Source organism: Podarcis erhardii, assembly GCF_964252035.2.
Source record: "Podarcis erhardii genome assembly, chromosome: 4".
NCBI classification, from domain to species: domain Eukaryota; kingdom Metazoa; phylum Chordata; class Lepidosauria; order Squamata; family Lacertidae; genus Podarcis; species Podarcis erhardii.
Window position 1 is genome coordinate 35,840,613 of NC_138508.1, and position 20,284 is coordinate 35,860,896.

At 41.2% G+C, this 20,284-nt stretch overlaps 1 protein-coding gene across 37 annotated transcripts in view; it reads right to left on the reverse strand.

The window, feature by feature from the left end:
- The window catches only part of ABI3BP (ABI family member 3 binding protein), a 133,599-nt gene extending 114,482 nt beyond the window's left edge, over nucleotides 1-19,117 (reverse strand). For 31 of the 37 annotated variants that reach the window (XM_081859610.1, XM_081859578.1, XM_081859594.1 and 28 more), the window contains exon 1: nucleotides 18,937-19,117. In XM_081859610.1, coding sequence (XP_081715736.1) covers nucleotides 18,937-19,015 — 79 coding nt within the window. In that variant the 5' untranslated portion in view covers nucleotides 19,016-19,117. The remainder of the gene's footprint in view (nucleotides 1-18,936) is intronic. The other 6 variants (XM_081859604.1, XM_081859603.1, XM_081859602.1 and 3 more) reach the window with 1 other exon arrangement.
- Nucleotides 19,118-20,284: the final 1,167 nt, after the last annotated feature.

The window sequence follows — 20,284 nt, forward strand, 5'->3', positions numbered from 1 at the left end:
AGTTGGAACATGTGGTATTAGTTAACACAACGTGCCAGAAAATCTTTGTCCTTGACACAAGGGATTAATACAGAGGAGCACAAGAGAGGATTGGGCCTTGGGTGGTTTTAAACAGAAACACTTAGCATAAGTTTCATGAAGGTGGAAAAACCTTGCATGGAAATCTCTTTGCTTGAATTCAAGATTAAACTCTTATTCACCGATCTCATTTCCATTAGTTTAAATTTAGCTCAGTTTTTAGAATCCATGGCATAGTACATTTGAAAGGCAATGTTCTCTCTCTTTGGTATAGGTTCAAAGTAAATTGGATGATTTCAAAGGAGAGATCCTGTATATACTGCTCACTAAGTTAGAAAGCAGACTTTGGTCATATGATATTAGAAAGTACACACACTTTCAAAAAGTGTTTTCCAGAACATAATGGAGCCTTTCTTCCAATTTCTTTCCTTTAAGTTCTATAGGATCTCTATCCCCAAGCGCTGTCACAATAAATTACACTTCCACAACTCTGAATTTCATAATAATAACAACGAACAATTAAGTAACAGCATATGTGGTTTGAAGCAGCTCCACTTAAAGCTTTGCATGAGAGCTCTTAGGTAAACAACTTTAGGTCCAGTTCCAACTTTGTGTTGTTGTTTTAGCTAAATCATCTTGTAGTATGGGTTGAGTATTTGTGCTATGCATATCTATATTTGGACATAATTAAGAGTTGCTGCCCAAGAAACTAAACTGATATTTACCATGCCTTAAGTCATAGAAGACCTCCTGGATCAGACCTACAGTGATTAACCAGGTATCTCTAGAAAGCCTGCAAGCAGAATGAGAGGGCAATAGCCTTCTAATGCTGTTCTTTCCAGGAACTGGTATCCAGAGCATGGTCCATCTGATCTTGCAGGTTATATGTAGCCATCTTGACCAGTGGTCATTGATAGCCTAATCCTCCACAAATTTCTCCTTTAAAAGCTATCTATGTTGGTGGACATCACCATATCCTTCTGGAAGCAAATCCCATAAATTAACTCTGTCTACTACGTACTTCCATTTGCCTGTCCTAAATCTCCAGGATTATATCCACAGATTTGATACCAGTTTCAGATTCTGATTCCACCCTGGAATTCTCTCTTTAAAAATGACATTTCTAAACCGATCAAACCAGCTCATCTGAGAGAACTAGGTTCACCTGGTGCCATTCTTAAATGTCTGATTAATCCAGGGGCAAGTCTACATGAGTAATTGTCAGGAGCCAGAGCCAGGAAAAGGTCAGCAATAAAAAAAACCCCCACTGGTGTTGGTGAAGTTTACTCTTTATTCAAAGAACCGAAAAACAGTGCAGGTGATCACAGCAACTCTTCCTAGTAGGTCTTGCCCTCAATGAGGCAGTTGTGAGGACTGAAGGTCCCCACCTTCCCATTGCTTTCTAAGGCTCCTGCCCTGGTTCCTTCCTCAGTAGCCTAAGGCTTCATTGTCTTGCCTCTCATTACTCCACCCTCTTCATTTCTCTACATGTTCTGGGAGTCCAGGAGGGAGAGAAGCTGATTGCAGCAATAGGGATAGGCCCCCAGGCTTCTTCAGCAGCCTGCCTGATCTCTGCCTCTGCCACAGCCTCTTCCTGCTCACTAAACCCCATTACTTCTTCGGCTTCCGACACCTCCTCCTCCCAGTCTGCTACCTCTTCTCCCACTAACTACTCATCGTTGTTCCCCAGGTTCATCTGGCAATAAGCTGACATGAAGGTTTTAAAGAAAAGATGCCTGGCTGACAATGCTTGCCTCTGGGATGCTTCTTTGGAAAGCATTATGACTACTTATTTCTGACCACAAAGGAGATATTTCTTGGTAATTTATCTTTTCTGGGCGTTTTGACTTTTCATTCTCATTCGTCCTTCATTGGGGCTCATACTTGTTCAAGAATTCGTTTGATACCTGGCAAGAGACAAGCAATGCTTATCCATATCTGCCCGTCATTCACCCCCCACCCCCGCTTTATCAAGATTCATGGTTTGGAAACTTGTACAGTAGCTGGAAAATGAGAGGAAAGCAAAGAGATTGTAGCTATTAAAATTTATTGCCTTCCAGAAATGTCTAGGAATTTTCTGCTGTTCTGACTACAAGCACAGGTTGCACGTTTACTGGAATAAGGTCAAATCCCCGTAGCAATTTGAGTTCTATTACTTCTTTTTGCTACATTTCAAAACACACACACGAAAACCCCAAGCATGATGACACTAATATGGGTGATGTGTCATATCCTCCATTGAGACATTGTGTCCTACTTTTAAATCAGTTTTTTTTTTTCTGATAAAGCAATTACACTTCTTAGCTCTATGTGAAAGATCTTCATTTTGAATTTGTTCTTGGTGAAATCTCAAAATTGGCAAAATACAAGTTACTTCTGCTTGGTTGATTTATCAGTTCTACCACAAATGAGATAATATTGAAATGAAAGTAGCAATCTGTTTTTTACTTAGATCTCTCAGGTTGTAGTAAGTACACTAGTGGAATGTTTGTACATCTACGGTCCTATGAATATAAATATTATTTTATTTTTACCCTGTAGTTCCAAGGGTAACTACAAAATAAATTAAACTTAATCTGTCTCTCCATTAAACTGAATCTACTCACACATGAATTACATGTGCTGCATCCATTTGTGTTCTATAAGTGTTGGCTTGAAATACTTATGATTCTAACAGCTGGAAGAATTTATTCCATCTTGCATAAGAGAAAATGAGTCTCAGAATACTGATGACCTGGCCTCTTAGATAAATTGCAGGTAAGACAATGAGAGTTGACGATTTTGTTCTTCTACGTATTCTAATCTATTCCTGTGAAATTTACACACATCAAAACCCTGCAATACCAAGAAACTATTGTAGGCAAGAATTAAGTAAACCTGAAGTACTCTATAACTGTAGAAAGGAATTAACACAGTGTTCTGGAGAAACAAAGTTAATTGTTTCAGTGACAATGTTTTCTTTCATACTTAGAGAGAAAAATATTTTTCTAATTCACATACAATATGCAGGTTGGATCTAGCAGCAGGAAATAATCAAGTATGAACAAATCTCGCTTTAAGTGGAGTTAAATGGGGCAGGGGGAGAAAGACAGGTTTTCAGCCATTAGCCATAGAAAAGACCAGATGGCAAGATAAAAGGTTATTATTATTACTTATGTAGCACTATTCAACATGCACACAGAGCTTTAAAGAAAAAGAAGATAAAGAAATATCTCTGCCCTGACAAGTTTACCATCTACATTGTGACAGCAGGGAAAACAATGGATGGATCAGCCTATTTCCGTCTCATAACAGCATCATAGGCACTGAATCATAGGCCTGTTTTTGCAAATTTTCTTTTTAAACTCATAAAAATATGTCTTTAAATTATACACATTGTATATGCATTGAAATATGTGCTTTTGTATGCCTTTCTGTAAGTAGAGGTTCCTGTTGTTTGGACCACAGGTGATTCATGAGCTTCACTCATGTGATCCTCTGCATTGTACAAGCCGGTGGCGCTGTGGTCTAAACCACTGAGCCTCTTGGGGTAGCTGATCAGAAGGTTGGTGGTTCAAATACGCGTGGTGGGGTGAGCTCCCATTGCTCTGTCCCAGCTCCTACCAACCTAGTAGTTCAAAAGCACGCCAGCGCAAGTAGATAAATAGGTACCGCTGTGGCAGGAAGGTAAATGGCATTTCCATGTGCTCTGGCTTCCATCACTGTGTTCCATTGCACCAGAAGTGGTTTAGTCATGCTGGTCACATGACCCGGAAAGCCATCTGTGGACAAATGCCAGCTCCCTCGGCCTGAAAGTGAATTCGACTGGACTTAACCATCCAGGGGTCCTTTACCTTATGATTACCATTGCATTTTTGTGGATTTGTGGTTGAAGTAGTGAAATGGCACAACTATTGCACTAAATTTCTTATTGATTTTTAACCACACTTTTATTGCTTCCTTTATTTCTTGTATTCTATTGTATTAAAAATTGGAATTCAAATTGTAACACTATGGAATGCAGTACACAAGCAGTAAAAGAACTGCAACTAAAAGTCATACAGCATCTAGCGCAGAGCATTAAAATTGCTACAACAGGCAGAAAAATCATTAAGTGGTCTGCCAAGGGCCTGAGCAATTTTCAAGTGGTCAATGAAGGGGGGGAAAGGTTGGGAACCACTGCTCTAAAATACACATTTTGTGCACATATATTTTTAACCAAAACTGCCTTGCAAAATTCAGTAACGTGCCTAATCTGAGTGACAGAAACACTGAAGAATCTGCACAGAAATCAGGGACTGGTGAATAATGAATTAAGTCAGATGTGGATCGAGCAAATTTCTCCTCCATTCCCTCAATAGAGAGAATGAAAAGAAGGAAGGAAAGACCAACAGCTCTGCAGAGTTTTAGGCAGGTTTTCCCTAGCCTTACCTGGAAATGTCAAGTACTGAATTTGGGACTTTTAGCGTATAGATCTTGCACTGAGTTACAGCCCATTCCTCAGCTCCAGGCCTGAGTAGAAGTCAAAAGTCTATTGTTTACAGATATCTTACAGTGTTTCAATGTTCTAAACTCCTTAGGGAGAAACACCAGGATATGAATAGTTGTAAATAAACTGTATAAACAAGAAACATAAGGCCAAGGAAGCAACTGCTCAGTTCTAGTGAGGCATCTGATCAAGGCCTGTATTTTAAAATGAGCTTAAAGATTTGCAAATGTTTCATGCCAGGCAGAAAACCAGCTGGCTAAGGACTTTGGCAGTTGTTTATCCTCCTGGACAAGGGCCCCCCTGATTTATAGTAGTAGCAGGAGACAGGTTTCTCAAGGTTGTAAAAGGGAAATACAGGCTGGGAGCAAAGGTTACACTGACCCTACATATTACAGAATACAATCAAGCTGCAAAAACACTAATTAAGAGTTGGTAAATAGTAAGATCTCTGTTTAGATAGAACTTAATACCACGAGCCATCTGTTTTAGCCATTTGTTTTGGAATGCAGGGGCAACAAGGGCAAAAGGTGATCTGGTAATTAAGGTGCCTTGTTGAGGCAAATGTAAGATATATGGCTACTTGTCTGCCATTTATGGATAGAAGGAAATATAGCTCTTTGTCTCCCATAAAAGGTAATAGGAAATGGCTGTATCTTTTATGACTGGTTCTAGCAAACAGCCAATAGGAATTTCAACCAGGCTGATTGGACAGAGGCAGCCAAAGGAGGAGCAAGGGGGCTGGGTTGAGGAAATATAAGTGCTGGCCATCAGGGTTGGAGCAGGCAGAGCTTTGGAAACCATATACCACTGTGCCTATCATTTATTTGTCTGACAAATAAATTATTATTTTAATTTCTCTATTGCTGCGTTGAATATTTCATTCCAGCTAAGCGTTAACCACAAGCAAGTGTGATAAAATATTGGAATTGGATCCAGACAGCAGTTGCTGAACAATCATGGACTCTGTCTTTGGCAGAGCCAACAGTCCTTCACTATCAATTCACCATTTACAAAATTTGCTATTTGCCTCTTATGTTTGCTGTAAGGAACTTACTGTTTTAAATAAATTGCACCAGTGGTGAAGATAAAATAAATCTCAGCAAAACTTCACACAATATGTAGAGCGCTACTTTTACTGAATACAATGAATTCCAAAGGGGTAGTTGTGCTAGTATGAGTCAGCAAAAACAACAGAGAGTCTGGTGGACTCATTTTCCAACCATGTTTCCCCACTATCCTTCTTTTGACTGTACTCACTTATGTGAGTATAATCTGTCAGTTGGGGATAACACCTCATGCATCAGATAAAGGGGGCTCTACACAACAATACAGTGGTACCTCTAGTTGCGGGCACGATCAGTTCTGGGGTGCCGTTCGCACCCCGAAAAGTCTGCAACTAGAGCGGCGCTTCTGCGCAAGCGTGGAGTGCGATAGAGCGCTTCTGCGCATGTGCGAAGCACGCAGAATGCTTCTGTGTATGTGCGTGCAGCAAAACCCGGAAGTATACACTTCCAGGTTTGCTGCGTTCGCAAGCCGAAAAGACGCAACATGAACCTAACGCAACACGAGGTATGACTGTAGTTTATGTCACGATTTACGTTTAAGCATTGACACATCATTTTTCAAGTACACAACCTCTCAAAAACAGTTTACAAAATGTTGAAATTATACGGGATCAATAAAACAGAAATATAACTTACAATTAATTTTTATTTGGATTTTTACTATATTATTATTATTATTATTATTATTATTATTATTATTATTATTATTAAAGTAGGGGTATTTAAAATCAGAGTCGTCATAGCGATCATAGTTAAAAGTAGATGTCAGCATGTGTTCTCTTTTTAGCTCTTCAAAATATGGCAACCCTAGCAAGTGGCCTATAAGGCAGAGTTGATAAAATGTACTTCTGACACAGTTGTCATCAGGACACACAGAAGCAATCCAAATCTAGGCGCACATCCCACCTCCAACCTGCTCTTTAATGGAAAGTGTGACCCTGTTTTGAGGAGGCAGTTTCTCCCAAACAGATGCACTCACCTGTCTTCCCTGGATTTATTTTGGCTTGCTCATCCTTGCCAGCATTTTCCCCGAATACTTACTAGCTAGTATTTTACAAAGATGTGCTTATTAATTGCTAATTTCAGGCTTGAAATGAGGCATGGAATAAACAAAACTTTTCCAGCACATGTGTAAATGACTTCAAAAAGAGAAGACACATTTCTAGGAATTCTCAGTTTTGTGTGTGTGTTTTGGTACTAACCACAATTTCCTTTTATCTGAAAAAAGGAGCAGTCTTGTGTAATAACAAAAATGTGGATGACGGAATGTACTGAATATACATAATAAGAGAGATTTCCCTAAGCTAACACAGCAACAAATAGTTACATTTTTCCATATCCAAAGCCAGGCTCTATGTGCTAGGAAGGAACAGCTTCAGTGCTAACTTCTTATCTTGTTGCTATAGTAATAGTAGCGTTACCAAAACTGAATTACAGCCGCATGCCAAGACATCGCTTAAACTGTACTGGAGCAAAAGAAGGCTGACACTACTGCAGCTAAATTGGCAAGATTGTGCTAAGCCCCATCAAGGGAGAGCTGAAGGAATCGCTCTCTGAAAGCATTGTTGCAGAGGTGATGCCTTTGATCATCGCAACACAGCTTCTTCCCTGCAGCAATGAAGAATCCAAGGCAGAGAGATGGAGGCAGAGAAGATGGAAAAGCTTGTCCTTCATGGTCTCTAACCACTTCGTGCTGCTACCCTTGTCCCTCACCACCCTGATCCTACTTTACAATGAACCATTTTGCTGCTGCTAACATGGTGGCCACACCAGCAGTGTTTTGTATCGGTGAGGCAGCCAACAAGATTATGTGACCTGCCGTTGCTTTGTTGCTGTAGCTAGAATTTTTTTGTAAAAAGGTGTTTCAAGTTGCTGCAGCAAAGCAGCACAGACACATCTCTTCCTGGGCAATCTGGACCCCCTTCTCAGGAGGAGAGAAGAGAGCTTATGTTGGCAGGGTTGCCATGGTAGCAAAAGCAAAACAACTATTACAGGAGGCGGAGGAGTGTGGGAGCAGCTGTAGGAGGAGCAGAACCCATCCCTCACTCCAATGAATGGGGTCTGAAATATACTCGGAATCGAGTGTGGATTTCATGCTCTTTATTCAGCTCATAGTAGTGAGGAATCAAAGTTTCCCCAAAATATCTGCTTTATGTACATTATTTACACAATGGGCTGCATGTGATTGGCTAATTCTGGGATTCTCCTGTAGGCCAATCAGGTTGTGGATTCACTTCCACCTGGAGCTGGATTGGGTGGCTCCTGCGGACCAATCATACTGCTGCATTGTTCTAGGACCAATCAGACTGCTGCATTCTGGACCCTATTGTTCTAGGACCAATCAGACTGCTGCCTTTTGGATCCTATTCAACTCAATACATAACAGGGTCCTTCCTCAGAACTAGGAATGGCGATTGGTCAGGTGCACTGGAGTTTCCCATACTGAACAGGAGTTTCACAGGATGGGTGTGTAGGTGGCAGGAGCATCAGCAGCTGGCCAGATAGTGAGGGAAGTGTGCAAAGGCCTGATAGCACCAATTGTCCATTCCCAACTTCTGCTACTAGAGGCAACTGTCTTACTTTGCCTCAGGCCTGCCCCTGCCTAGACCCTTATAATGATCTGCTGCCTGAAAGACTGCTGCAGAGCAAGGGCTGCATGGACTTGCAAGCATCTGGACTTGTAGGGCAAGTAGAGTGGGGTTTTATAAAAATAGAAAACTGATGATGATTATTTTGAAGATGCTTTTATTGATTTGTAAGTTGCTGCAAGCTGAAGTCTCTCAGCCCCACTCACCTCACAGCGTGTTTGTTGTGGGGAAGTAAGGGAAAGGAGAATGTTAGCCGCTTTGAGACGCCTTCGGGTATTGATAAAGTAGGATATCAAATCCAAACTGCCTTTGTCCTAAACTATCCTTGCCCTGCCCAAAGTAAAGTCACTGCATGTCACAATTATGTGGCATGCAAGTTTATAGAGATCTCTGGTAAGAGCAATTATGGACATGTGTTTATGGCGCTGCATTTGCTTACTGTAATTTTGTGTGGGCGATTTTAATTGGAGACATACAGCAAAGAGGGCACAAACGCTGGTGGAGTGTAACACCAGAAATTCCCTGTCATTCAATGAAATTTATTGCTAGCAGATTCAGGCTAGACAAAGAAACTCATAATTTATGGATTTTGCTGCCACAAAATATGGTGACAGCTAACAACATGGATAGCTTTAGAGGAGGGTTACACAAATATTTGGTTAATGGGTTCCTGAATGACAATCAGTCATAATGAGTTATGCCCACAAGTTGGTGGAAGCAGCTGCAGAGTGGGTAGCTTATGCCCTGCTTGTGGGCTTCTTGGAGGCATCTGCCTGCCCCATGTGGAGAGCAGGATGCTTGAGGTGATGGACATTTGGTCTGATCTAGCAAGCTTCTTCCTATGCTGATCTAGCAAGCTTCTTCAAATTCAGCTTGGCAGTGTCTGGAATACCTTTAACAAGAGAAGTTTTAGCACTTTCTTACTGAAACCTTGCTGGAAAAGGTTCTTACTTGTGCTCTTGGCCATTTTCTCAAGTTCAGCATTCAGTCACAGGACAAGTTTAAATAAATACTTCATGGAGCACATACAAGAGGGGATAAATCATTCCTTCATCATGTGACTACTCTGAAACATCTAGTGCTATCCTTAGCCAGAAAGAAAATCCTCAGCTAGATTACCTCAGGCTCAGAATAACAGTCCTTGTGTTCCAATAAATGAACGTAACATGGACTTCGGCACCAACACAACTGCAGTATTAATGACAGTATAGTGTCACATCGAAGAGCACTTGCAGTTCACCTTCAACAAATAATTTGCAAAACTAGCACATATATTAAAATTGAAAATGGAAAGTAGGCAGTTCAGAAATAAGCAATGATTTCATTTCAAAGATATAAGACATTTCATTTCAAATGTTGTGTCTAAGGGTAAAATCCTATGCATGCTTAGCTGCAAGGAAGCCACACTTAATACAGTAGGACTTAAGCTTATGTAAGCTTATATAGGATTGTTCTTTCAATTGCCATGGAACTAATAATCAAGGTAATTTTAAGAGAAAGGGCTGCAGCTCAGCTTTGCATGTCAGCAGTTCCCAGCATTTTCAGGTTGACTGAGGACAGTGGCTCCCAAAATTGCCCCCACGCAAGGACCCTTGAAAATTGCTGATGGTCTTGGAGGACTACTTAATATTATTTTTCTGCCTGCTGTATGGTTGCATTGTGCTGTGCTAGATGCTGTATGATTTTTAATTGCATTTGTATTGCTTCCTTTATTAATTATATTACATTTGATTGTATCAGCTTTCTATGTTCCTAACTCTAATGCTCATTTTCAGGAAGCTGACACTGCTTTAAAAGTCTCCCCTCAAATCAGTAAATGGCAAATCCATGGAATTCTGTATGACTTTTGTACTGCTGGGGCTGGTGTTTAGAATACAGTTGTGCTGCAATTTTATAGGATCATGTATGGCTTACAGCCAATTATAATAAATATTACGTGGAAGCCAGAAAACCTTTAGCAAAAAAATAATAAAAAAAAATGTAAAAAGTCAAAGTTATCAGCTGCCACAGAATACACTGTAAGAAATTACATTGTTTGACAAAAATAAATGAAAGCACATGTTGAGGTTAAGGGCAAGTGTTACCTAATGCAACACAGATGATCAAATGTAGAAATGATTACAGCTAACTATACTCTTTGAAAGAGCCAAATAACAAGTGATTTGTAACGGAGAACAGTGGGTGGCACAGGGCTGCCAGGCATTGGCACAGAAGTGCATCTTCTAGGGATAGCGACTGGGGCAAAGGCTGAACTTTCAAAAGGGGAAAACAAAACACACCTCAGCCTGAGAGTATTTTCTAGCGCACCATCAATATCCCAGTTAGTAAACTGAAATACTGTTGGATAGCATTAGACTTGGTAATTTCACTGAGAAAGTCATAGGTAATCCATTCTGACCTTTCTCCTATTTATCTTGATTATTTCACACCATTCACCTTGCTCCTTCTGCTAAAATCAAAGTTAATCATTGCATCAGTTAGGTTTATTTTCACCACAAGGCAATTTCTCATCATTTATCCATGGGTACAATGAAGATGCTCTGGTCCATGGGGTCACGAAGAGTTGGACATGACTAAACGACTAAACAAAAACAACAATGAAGATGCCTGTAATGAAGGCAACCTCATAACTGTGTCTCCCTTATGCATATTCACAGGATTTTGTCCAGTGCTGTGCAAATGTCATTCAGCTTGTGCAGCAGAACTTTCCCTTCTTTTCATCATGTTGCCTCCAAAGCTGCTCTGGAGGATCCATGAGGGCCTGCACAGGACAGGGGATATGGGGGGGGGGTTCCTTTGTAAAAAAATAAAAATAAAAAAATAAGATTTTATTAAGACTTTTCATAGTATATTTCAATAAAAAACAAACAAAGTCCTCTCTCAAGTAGATTTTTCCCACACAGAAAGAGGTGAACCCTCCCAGCTCTCTCCCAGGAGCTTCCCTTCCCTGCCTTTCACACAGGGTCCTTCACCAACCATCCATTACCTTCATTTGTGAGCAATGAGAGGGGGAAGTTCCATTGTGCAAGTGGAAATCTGTTGTGTGAGTGGAATGGCAACATTGGATACAACCCACTGATTGTACCATTTAACAAGACATCTCCATACACGCATACTGGGCTCTCACTTTGGGAACCTGCATTTACAGGGTTCTTGAATAGGGAGGTTCTTCAGACTGAAGGCGCATATGTTTGCTACACCTTCACACACATTTTTGTTTACACTGCAAAATGGTGAAAAGGGTTAAGATGATACACGTTTAAGAGCATTTGTTAACACCAATATAGATTTCTTGCCATGCTAGAAAGGGGTATGTGGAATAGCAATGAAAATGGAAGGTTATGGCAAACAAAAGAGAAAAGGAATAGGCTAGTCATCTGGTGTTAATTCTGAAATGCTGGCTGGTTCTTGTCCTTGGGGAGAGTAAGAAAAAAGTTGACCTACATTTTGTTGCCTATGGGTTCCAGTTCTAACATGACTGCCTTCCACTGCACTTCCAGACAGCATCTTGGCTCATTCCACCACACACAACATCCACAATACACTAGAGAATGAATATCTGTAAACTCATCTTTTGCTACGCCGTCCATAAAAGCAAAAGCATTATGTTTTCTTTACCTGGTAAAGTTCACCAGCTTTACAAAATAAGCTCCAGGAAATGGGGAACAGAGCAATAGTCTGCTGCACAATAAAGCATCTAAAACAGACTCTAAGACCCAACTTGTTTGGTCTTGTTTCTATATCACAGATTCTTTTTTAGCTGCATAGTATTTACTCTGCAATGTGTACCAAGTTCCATATCATGCCAAGTGTTTTCTGTTTCACTATATTTCTGTCAATAAGCGAATGTTTTTATTTTACAGAGTCGCATATAATCAGCATACTGTTTGAGACTTAATTCAAGAAGCCTGGAACTCTTTTGTCATTGTAGTCAGGTAAAGCTAAATCTGTCATCTGATCTACCGTACTTTGCTGACTTGTCCCCTCAAACCCAGGAAGTATTTGGGGTTGGATGAGTTAGTCTTGCCTTATTGAATACAGTTCTGGGAGGTACCCTTGTAAGAACAGCCTGAAGGCTAATAAGAATATGAGGCACTATGGAAAAACTGGAGCATTTGTTTTTATTTCAAACTGTTCACAGTAATGTTTCAATACACTGGGGAACATGTAATAACAAAGTTTCCTTCTGGTGCACTTTGGCGTCAGAATTAGACTGCCTTTTTTGACTGTTCAGAGAGCAACATTGTTTCAGCACCAATGCAGAATAAGCATAATCAGTTCAGAAGATCCACCTGAACTTGCTGACAAAATAATCCCAAAAGGTGATCAACCTTCTCAATGAAATAAAGAATCATCAAATCAAAATGTGAAAAATAAGGAGTGCTCTAGTATCAATTCAGCTAAAAGTTTCATTGCCACCACACCCCTGGAATGAAGACACTAGACAACCATTGGAATTAAGGGATCATATTTATTTAATCAAGGATCTGCAATGGGCTGACTCAAAATCTAACTCTTCCCAGCAGGAATAAATAGCAGGCAGAAACTCCAAGGAAGCCCAGATTTTCTGCCTTGGGCAACACTGCCCTGGCTCCATAAGGCTGGGTGATACATTGTGGGTCTGCTTTAAATGCAACCTGAGTTTGTGTTTATGCTGTTCCATCTCACCTCCAATGTTTAGTGTTCAGTGAGAAGAGGCCTCCCTTCCTTTCCTCCCGCTCAAGCCAGCCAGCAATAAGAGGTAGGTTGAGAAGACTTCTCTCCACCTTCTGTGAGATGCCTCCTAGTGCTCACCAAAGCCTATTCTTACTTGCCCACACTGCCTGCCAACAAGTGACAAAACTGAATGGCAAGTGAAATATGCCATTGCATCCCAGCTGAATCATGCAGCATGGAGAAAGCAAAAAGATATGGTTGCCGCCAAACCATGGAAAAACCAACAATCATTTATTTATAAAATCATACGACCTCCAGAAGGCAACCAGCTACACCCACAATTACAAATGGGATGAAGTGTCTGATGAAGATGTCACATTTAGGAGAAGATAGACCATATAAACGCTAGCTCCCTTACCACTAATTTGGTGGCCCCTGTCCAAAAAGATCCCATGGTGCCTCATTCCATGCCAAGAAGGTGTGGAGCAAAATTGCCTCCAGAATAAGCACCTAAGAAGAGACTGATGAATCAGGACTATGGGTAGTCTGGCATCCAGTTCTCACAGTGGCCAATCAGATTCCTGTGGGAAACCTGCAAGCTAGACCCAAGCACAAGAACACTCAACCTCCCTGCAGTTTTGTGCAACTCATTTTCAGAAGCATGCTGCCTCTGGTCATGCAGGCAGAGCATAGGTTCCATCATGGTGTTATGGCCTGGGACTCGGGCTCTGCACTGGATCCTTTGCCTCAGGCATCATCTGAACCAAGTCTGGGGCCTGATCCTGAAGAGTCCCAGTCTGCACAGGTTCCCCTGCAACAAACACCAGCTGGGCCGAGTCAGGGGCTTGAGCCTGCCCTGGCTTCAGATGTGGGGATTACCTCATTGCCTTCAGCTGGGCCATCACTTACAGCTGCTCCACTACCAGTTTGGTCAGGGGAGGCTGAGGCGGCCCCTGGGTCTAGTAACCCACCGATGTCTCCCCAGCTGCAGAGACTAAGGTCTGAGAGAAGGAGAGACCTGAGTAATCAAAGGAGGAGTGCTCGCCTTTGGGCGAAACAGGGAGGTGAGTCACTGGCCGATCAGGACTGGCCGCTACCCCAACAAAGATAAAAGGCTGTCAGACCCTGCTCCAGGTTGCGGAAGCAATATTGCTGTATGCTAGATCCTGCCTGAGATCCTGTACCTGTCCTGCCTTGGCCCTGACGGACTGATTCCCAGCAGAAACTTCGGATTCTGGACTGGTCCTGGACCGCGTTTCATGGGTTACCCCCGGGCTCAGGACACATGGCTAGGAGCCATGGATAGACTTATCTTCTATGAATTCCTCTGATCCTCTTTTAAAGCCATTCAAGTTGGGGTTCACCATTGCCTCCTGTGGATGCCTGCTCCACATTATAACTATGTGCTGCATGAAGAAGTAATTCATGGAGCATAGGGTTATCAGTAGCTACGAGCCCTGATGACCATCTTCCTCCTCCACTGCCAGAGGAATTCTTCCCAGTTGCTGGAAATTGCAGGTAGGCAGAGTGCTGCTGGGCCCATGTCCTGCTTGCATGCTTCCCACAGGCATCTGTCTGGCCCTGTGACAATAGGATGCTTGCCTAGATGGGTCGCTGGCCTGATCCAGCAGGCTCATGGTATATTCTTATTATTGCTATCTTTGGCAGCTGGGAGAGTATGGACATCAGGACTGATGCCGGACATTGTGCCAACTGAGGTGGGCGGCTCCACTGCCCCTGCAGCACCTCTCCCCACATCCCATACTTATTTAAAGTGGTTTGCTGCTGCTAAATGTGTGGCAACACTAACTGCCTCTCTGCTTTCCCCTCCCTCTTTGCCTTGCTTTCCCAAGGAGGGTCCTTCCTCACAGCAAAGCATTTTGGGCAAGGTGGTCTTGGGGAGTGTCTGCAACACTGCCATTTCTCTGCAAGTGTGAGAAATTATCTTCTATGGTTTAAAGTTGCAAAGTTCACTTTGAACCTTTAAGTGATTTTTAAAGAGATTTTCTAGCTGCTGTGGAAAAGCAACTGTTTCATCCCAGGCCAGTTCAATCAAAATGTCTTGCTCTAAGGAGGACTATCCCTGTTTCTGCCACCCAGAGTGATGTAACAGTTTGCCTAATGGAAACCCTGTCCTTAAAATTAAGAGAAAAAGTATCCCTGCATGGTCCCCTTTTCTGTTGTCCATACAGCCAACATTTAATCCTACGACAGCAACCAGCACTAGCCTTTCCAATTTTTTTATTTGTCACCACACCTTCATATTTACAAGCTGTTTGTGCTTCATGCACACATCCAGCTGGCAGACATCAAGGCTTGAATGGCCACATCTAAAAGCAACGGTAGTACTGCTCCTCAAAATCTGTAGGATGTTGCAAAAATGGCCAGAGCTGGTGATTGTGTCACCTCGGTTTTCAGAATGGCAGCAATATGTCCCCTTCCGTCATAACCCAAAATAGCTTAGGGAGAAAACCACACCTCATTCCTATTGGCGACACTCTCTTCCTGAATTATCTGAACAGCTGATAAAATCTACCTGCCAGTTTAAACCTGTGTGGCACCAAGATACTAAATCAATTCTTTTCACCCAGCTTAGCTACCTGCATTCCACTGTGCACAGAGCACTTGCCTTATCTGCTACCATGTTTACGCAACAGCACCAGCATTGCCAATGGTGAGCTCAGCATGAATGCTGCCATGACTATAAGTGAGAGCAGCTGGCACTAATGCATGCCCAAAAGCTAAATAAATAGCATACCATAGTCAACATTTCGTAGATTGCAATGCCACGTGGTTCACCAGGCTTATTAGTTACGCTGATGCCTGCAAGCGCTCAGGGTCTTGGTGAAAGATGCTCTGATCATAGCTATGTAAAGTAGGACTAGGCAAGCTTTTCGCCCACGAAGGTGACATGCAGTGGCGAGAGGGTGTGGCTGGCAATGGACAGAGTGTGGCCAATGGTGGGTGGGGCCATTAACACACACACCAAACTAGCCCCTGACCACTGACTCTCATACAGCCTTCCCACTACTTCTCTCACACACATATATACACACACTTTGCTTGCTGACTAGTACAGTGGCAGAGATCTTTTCTGGACTGATAACTGTGTTATCTGGTTGCTTAATTCCTCTGAGAAAGTCATATCTTGCTTCAAAATACCCATAAACAGCTAAACTATGTGTGACTTCAATTGAAAATCCTTGCCTGTGCATAAAAATAACATTTAAATTACAACTGGTGCTGCTCAGTTGGCACTGAACTTGACAGGGCCTTCTTGGTGGTTGTTTCCAATTTATGGAATGCCCTCCTTGGTGAAGTGCCTCTGTCTCCCTCACTATTAACTTTGAGAGTAGTAATTTTTAAGCTTTCCTATTTATTCAGCCATTTGAGGGCTGAATAGTGTTCCTGGCAACCTTAAAATTATAAGCTGTGAGGCTATGTTGTTTTACATGTTTTTAAAAAATGTTTTTACTTGTTTTATATGGATTTGTTTACTTGTAATTTTGCTGTTTTACCATTTTGGTGTTTGCTGCCCTGAGCTATTGTGGGAAGAAGGAAGGGCAGGACTGAAATTGAGTAAGTAATAACAGTGTAAATTACAAAGCATTTGTTTAACAGAACCATCCTATTCATAGGTGCACAGGAGTGTTTTAAAATAAAGTGTCAGAAGACACAAGTGATTTTGATATTTTTAAAGTGAAGGCAGAGGGTGGAAGAAAAGAATTTTTTCTACCAGCATTAACCACCGTGACTTCTAACTGCAAAAAGTCACAGACCAGTTATGTGGCATTAGGATAGTCTGTCAAAATCATGCACGTGCAAACATAATGAGCTAACCTTTGCACACCTGCTTTTGCAGTCACATAACTTGTTTTTTCATGCAGTGACGAGTGCAGTTATTAATTCTCTTTCCACTGCATTTCTCTAAGTAACAAACCAACTTTCCAAGAACTCCTACAGAAAGTAGTATTTTCCCTGCTGACAATTCCAAAACTGACATTTTAAAACAGATGTTTCTCATCATGATATTCAGTCAGGTGCCTGTGGAAGTGGCAGCACCTCAGAAAGTAGAACCTTCACGTTGTAAGCTTCAGGAATAGCATATTTGTGCAAACAGCTTCTCCAATGGCCCTGCAAGCAATTGGCATACAAATGTCTCACTGGCTCATTTTCCTACAGCTGCAGGAAGCAAATTTTCTTTCCTTGCTTGTACCAGGGAAAGGAAATCCAATTTCATGACATAAGGCCAGGAAGAAGTAGATTTCACATCCTGGCATGGAAAACAGAGTACTGGGATTCTACAACCATAGAGTGGGAAAGTTCAGACACTGGAATGGTTAAGTCTACCCAGAAATAAATCTGGCAAGAGAATCTCATAGGGATTATGAAGTGACTTGAAAGCACTCTCTTCGGTGGGAGTCCTTATGCTGAATTTATATGTGTGCCTTGTGAACAGGATTAAACAATACTGAGAAAAGTGTGCATTGTTTGCACTTCAGTGTGCCTTGACTTTTTTATTTGACAAGACAGTGGAACAAAGAGACAAATCTTGTTTCTAGAATGCAATTCCAGCCAAACTGAAGTGTTTTGACAAAGGACACAACCCTTCAGTATATTTATGAATAGTTAACACAGCAAAATAATATTTTTTTTAAATGTGCAGCGTGTTCAACAATAAAAAATAATCTCATGTTACAGCTATAGATGTTGGAGTGGCTACTCACACTTACTCTTTTGCAAAAGGGACTTATTTGAAAGCAAATGAAGAATAATACACAAGTTTCTCAGCTGTTGACATAATTTGAGAGGTAGACTTGTGGCTTTGTTTTACTATACTGGGGGAATATTCCTCCAGTGACTCAAGCATAAAATGTAAAGCATTTTTCCTTGCCAGAAATCTACACTCAAGGATAGTTATGGCTATCATCCCACAAAAATGGATAGGAAAGACAAATAAAACCATCTGCAAGGTTTGCGCCTTGGAAAAGATCCATATTCCAAATGCAGACAATACATACTATTTAACTCCAGAGTGTAATGACACTGCTAACTGCTAACCTATATTCATGTATTTTTTAATGTTTAGATGCTTCAGAATTTGAGGTATAGCCCCACACCACAGGAATACTTGTCTAGGAGGAGTGCGAAAATATAGTCTATATAACAACTCAATATATTTCATCAGGAAGGATAATGAACACAACTTCCATTCAACGATAAATGGGATAGCATTCCAAAATTGCAAAATTTCAGAAGGAAAGTCAAGATGAAGTATTATTCAGTATTTTGCAGGTGGAAGAATATTGCTGTTATGACCTCAACTTGGTCATACAGGCATCTTCATGGATGCTGTTCTCTGACTTAGCATTCCTCTAAGCAACTGAACATTTAAAAAGAAAAAGAAAATAATGTTTCTCGTATAAATTGTCTTCTTGAATCATCTGCAAAGCACACTGTGTACTTAAAAAGCATTTCAGCAAAGTCAACAGAAAAATGTCAAGTCCACAAACTGTAGTGAAACATGCTGCTTTGGTGCCAAGGTGTTGCAAAGTATTTCTTGATCTTGATTTAGAAATATGGTATCAATTTTACATTACAGCTGGATGTTTTTTGTAGCAAGAGAATACTTGCCAACTGCCTGAACAACACAGATAAAATTAAATTAATAGGGATTGGGGTTATGCCTTAGATTTTACATATCTTCTTTCAGACTATAGAGAAGGAAATCAAGTACAGTTCTTGTAACACCCCCCTTGCCTCTTCCAAACATGCATTTCAGTAGAAAACATAAGCACTTTGTAAAACAGATTTCTAACAAAGATGGGGTGCACCCCACCCACATTTCCTAGTGGTCACATCACCAGTGTGAATAAGAAGTAAATGTGCAAACAGCCAGCATAATCAGTTTTCATTTGTTTGCAACACAGATTTCCTCATTGGAATCATGAAACTACAAATCATTTGCTTTGTTTTGAGAAAGAATTTTAAGCTATTCTCTCATACATGATTTTTGCCCTTTCCCCCATTACATTTCTTTCTCACTCTCCTTTCACACATGCTGAAAACAAGATTGTCTCATTAAGACCAATCATTCCCCCCTCACCCTCAAATAAAGTATAAAAAGATCACATCTACTTGCCTCTTGGCAATTTCTGAGCATTTCCAAGGTTTAGTGCAATATTTCCACAGAAAAGGAGAAAGACCAGCCTTGATATCATGCTTTCAAACCCAAACGTGTACAGTTAAAGATGCTGAGGGTGTCATGCAAGGTAATGCAAGCTGCAAAACTGTTCTCTGTCACAGAGGCAGCAAAACTTTGACAGGAGTTTAGTTTACACTGTGGGAGGAGACAGTATGACATCACACCATCTCACTTGAAATGAGAAGAGAATTAAAATACAAATGATATTATCAATCTCTTGCCTGAAACAGAATTCCTGTTGCTGTCAACTGAGCACTCCATTGCAGAGATTTACAAAATCTTAACGTGCAATCACTTGTGCTTCCCGTTTAGGTTGGCAGGAATAATTATACAAGGAAGATATGTTACTGTATTTAAGGAGACTAAGTAGAAGTCTGTGGAAACAGACTTTTGAAGCACATAGAAAACAAAGCTTGACCTAATTGATTTAACAAGAAAGAGGGAGGATTAGTGGATACAAAGCAGATGTGTTCAAGAAACAATGCAACATGCTTAATGAATACAGTCATTAATATGAAGTGGTAAATGAAGAGAAACAACCAATCTTTGAGGAAAAAAAAGTAACATCAAATTAGAGCTCTGAACCAAAAGAAGCATGCTGCCAGATAAGATATAGCTAATAAACATAATCCAAAACATAGGCATGCTAAAGACTCATTGATTTCAATGAGACCTAAGTCAGGTACAAAGTCACAACTATAGTAATAATCACTAGACAGACAAGATCTGAGACCTCCTTGACTCAAGGGAGTTGTGAACAAAATGTGCCAAGTGGAGAGGGCAGAGACTGGTACCTGTAAGAGAGTCAGAGAGTTCCCAGTCTTCGCTTTGAGCATCAACCCAAACACCTAGGTGTCATTTGAATCATTTAACACCACCTTATCCAGGAGTAGGTGCTGAACAAAGACAGACTCACCTCAGTGTTTCCAGAACTGGCTGGTGAGGGGCAGGGAGAGGGGAATGTAGTATGAGAATTGAACACAAGCTGAGTCAAAAGGAGGTTCTTGATGAAGACCCCCCCCACATGTATCCCTCTTTTTGTTGTCGTTCCAAAAGAGGAATGCTGCTTAGCCTTGGATTTTTTAACTGATGAGCTGGGTGGTGATATTTCAATGTCACTGATAATACTGAAGGCATTGATACTGAGGTGTCACTTAGTGTAGCCTTCCTGAACACCAGCACCCTCTCAGCACAATGAGATGGTCTTCCATCATCAAAGAACAGCTTGGGCAGAACTGAGGTGGCCTGAACCCCGACAGAGAGGTTTGGAGGGCTGCATTTGGTC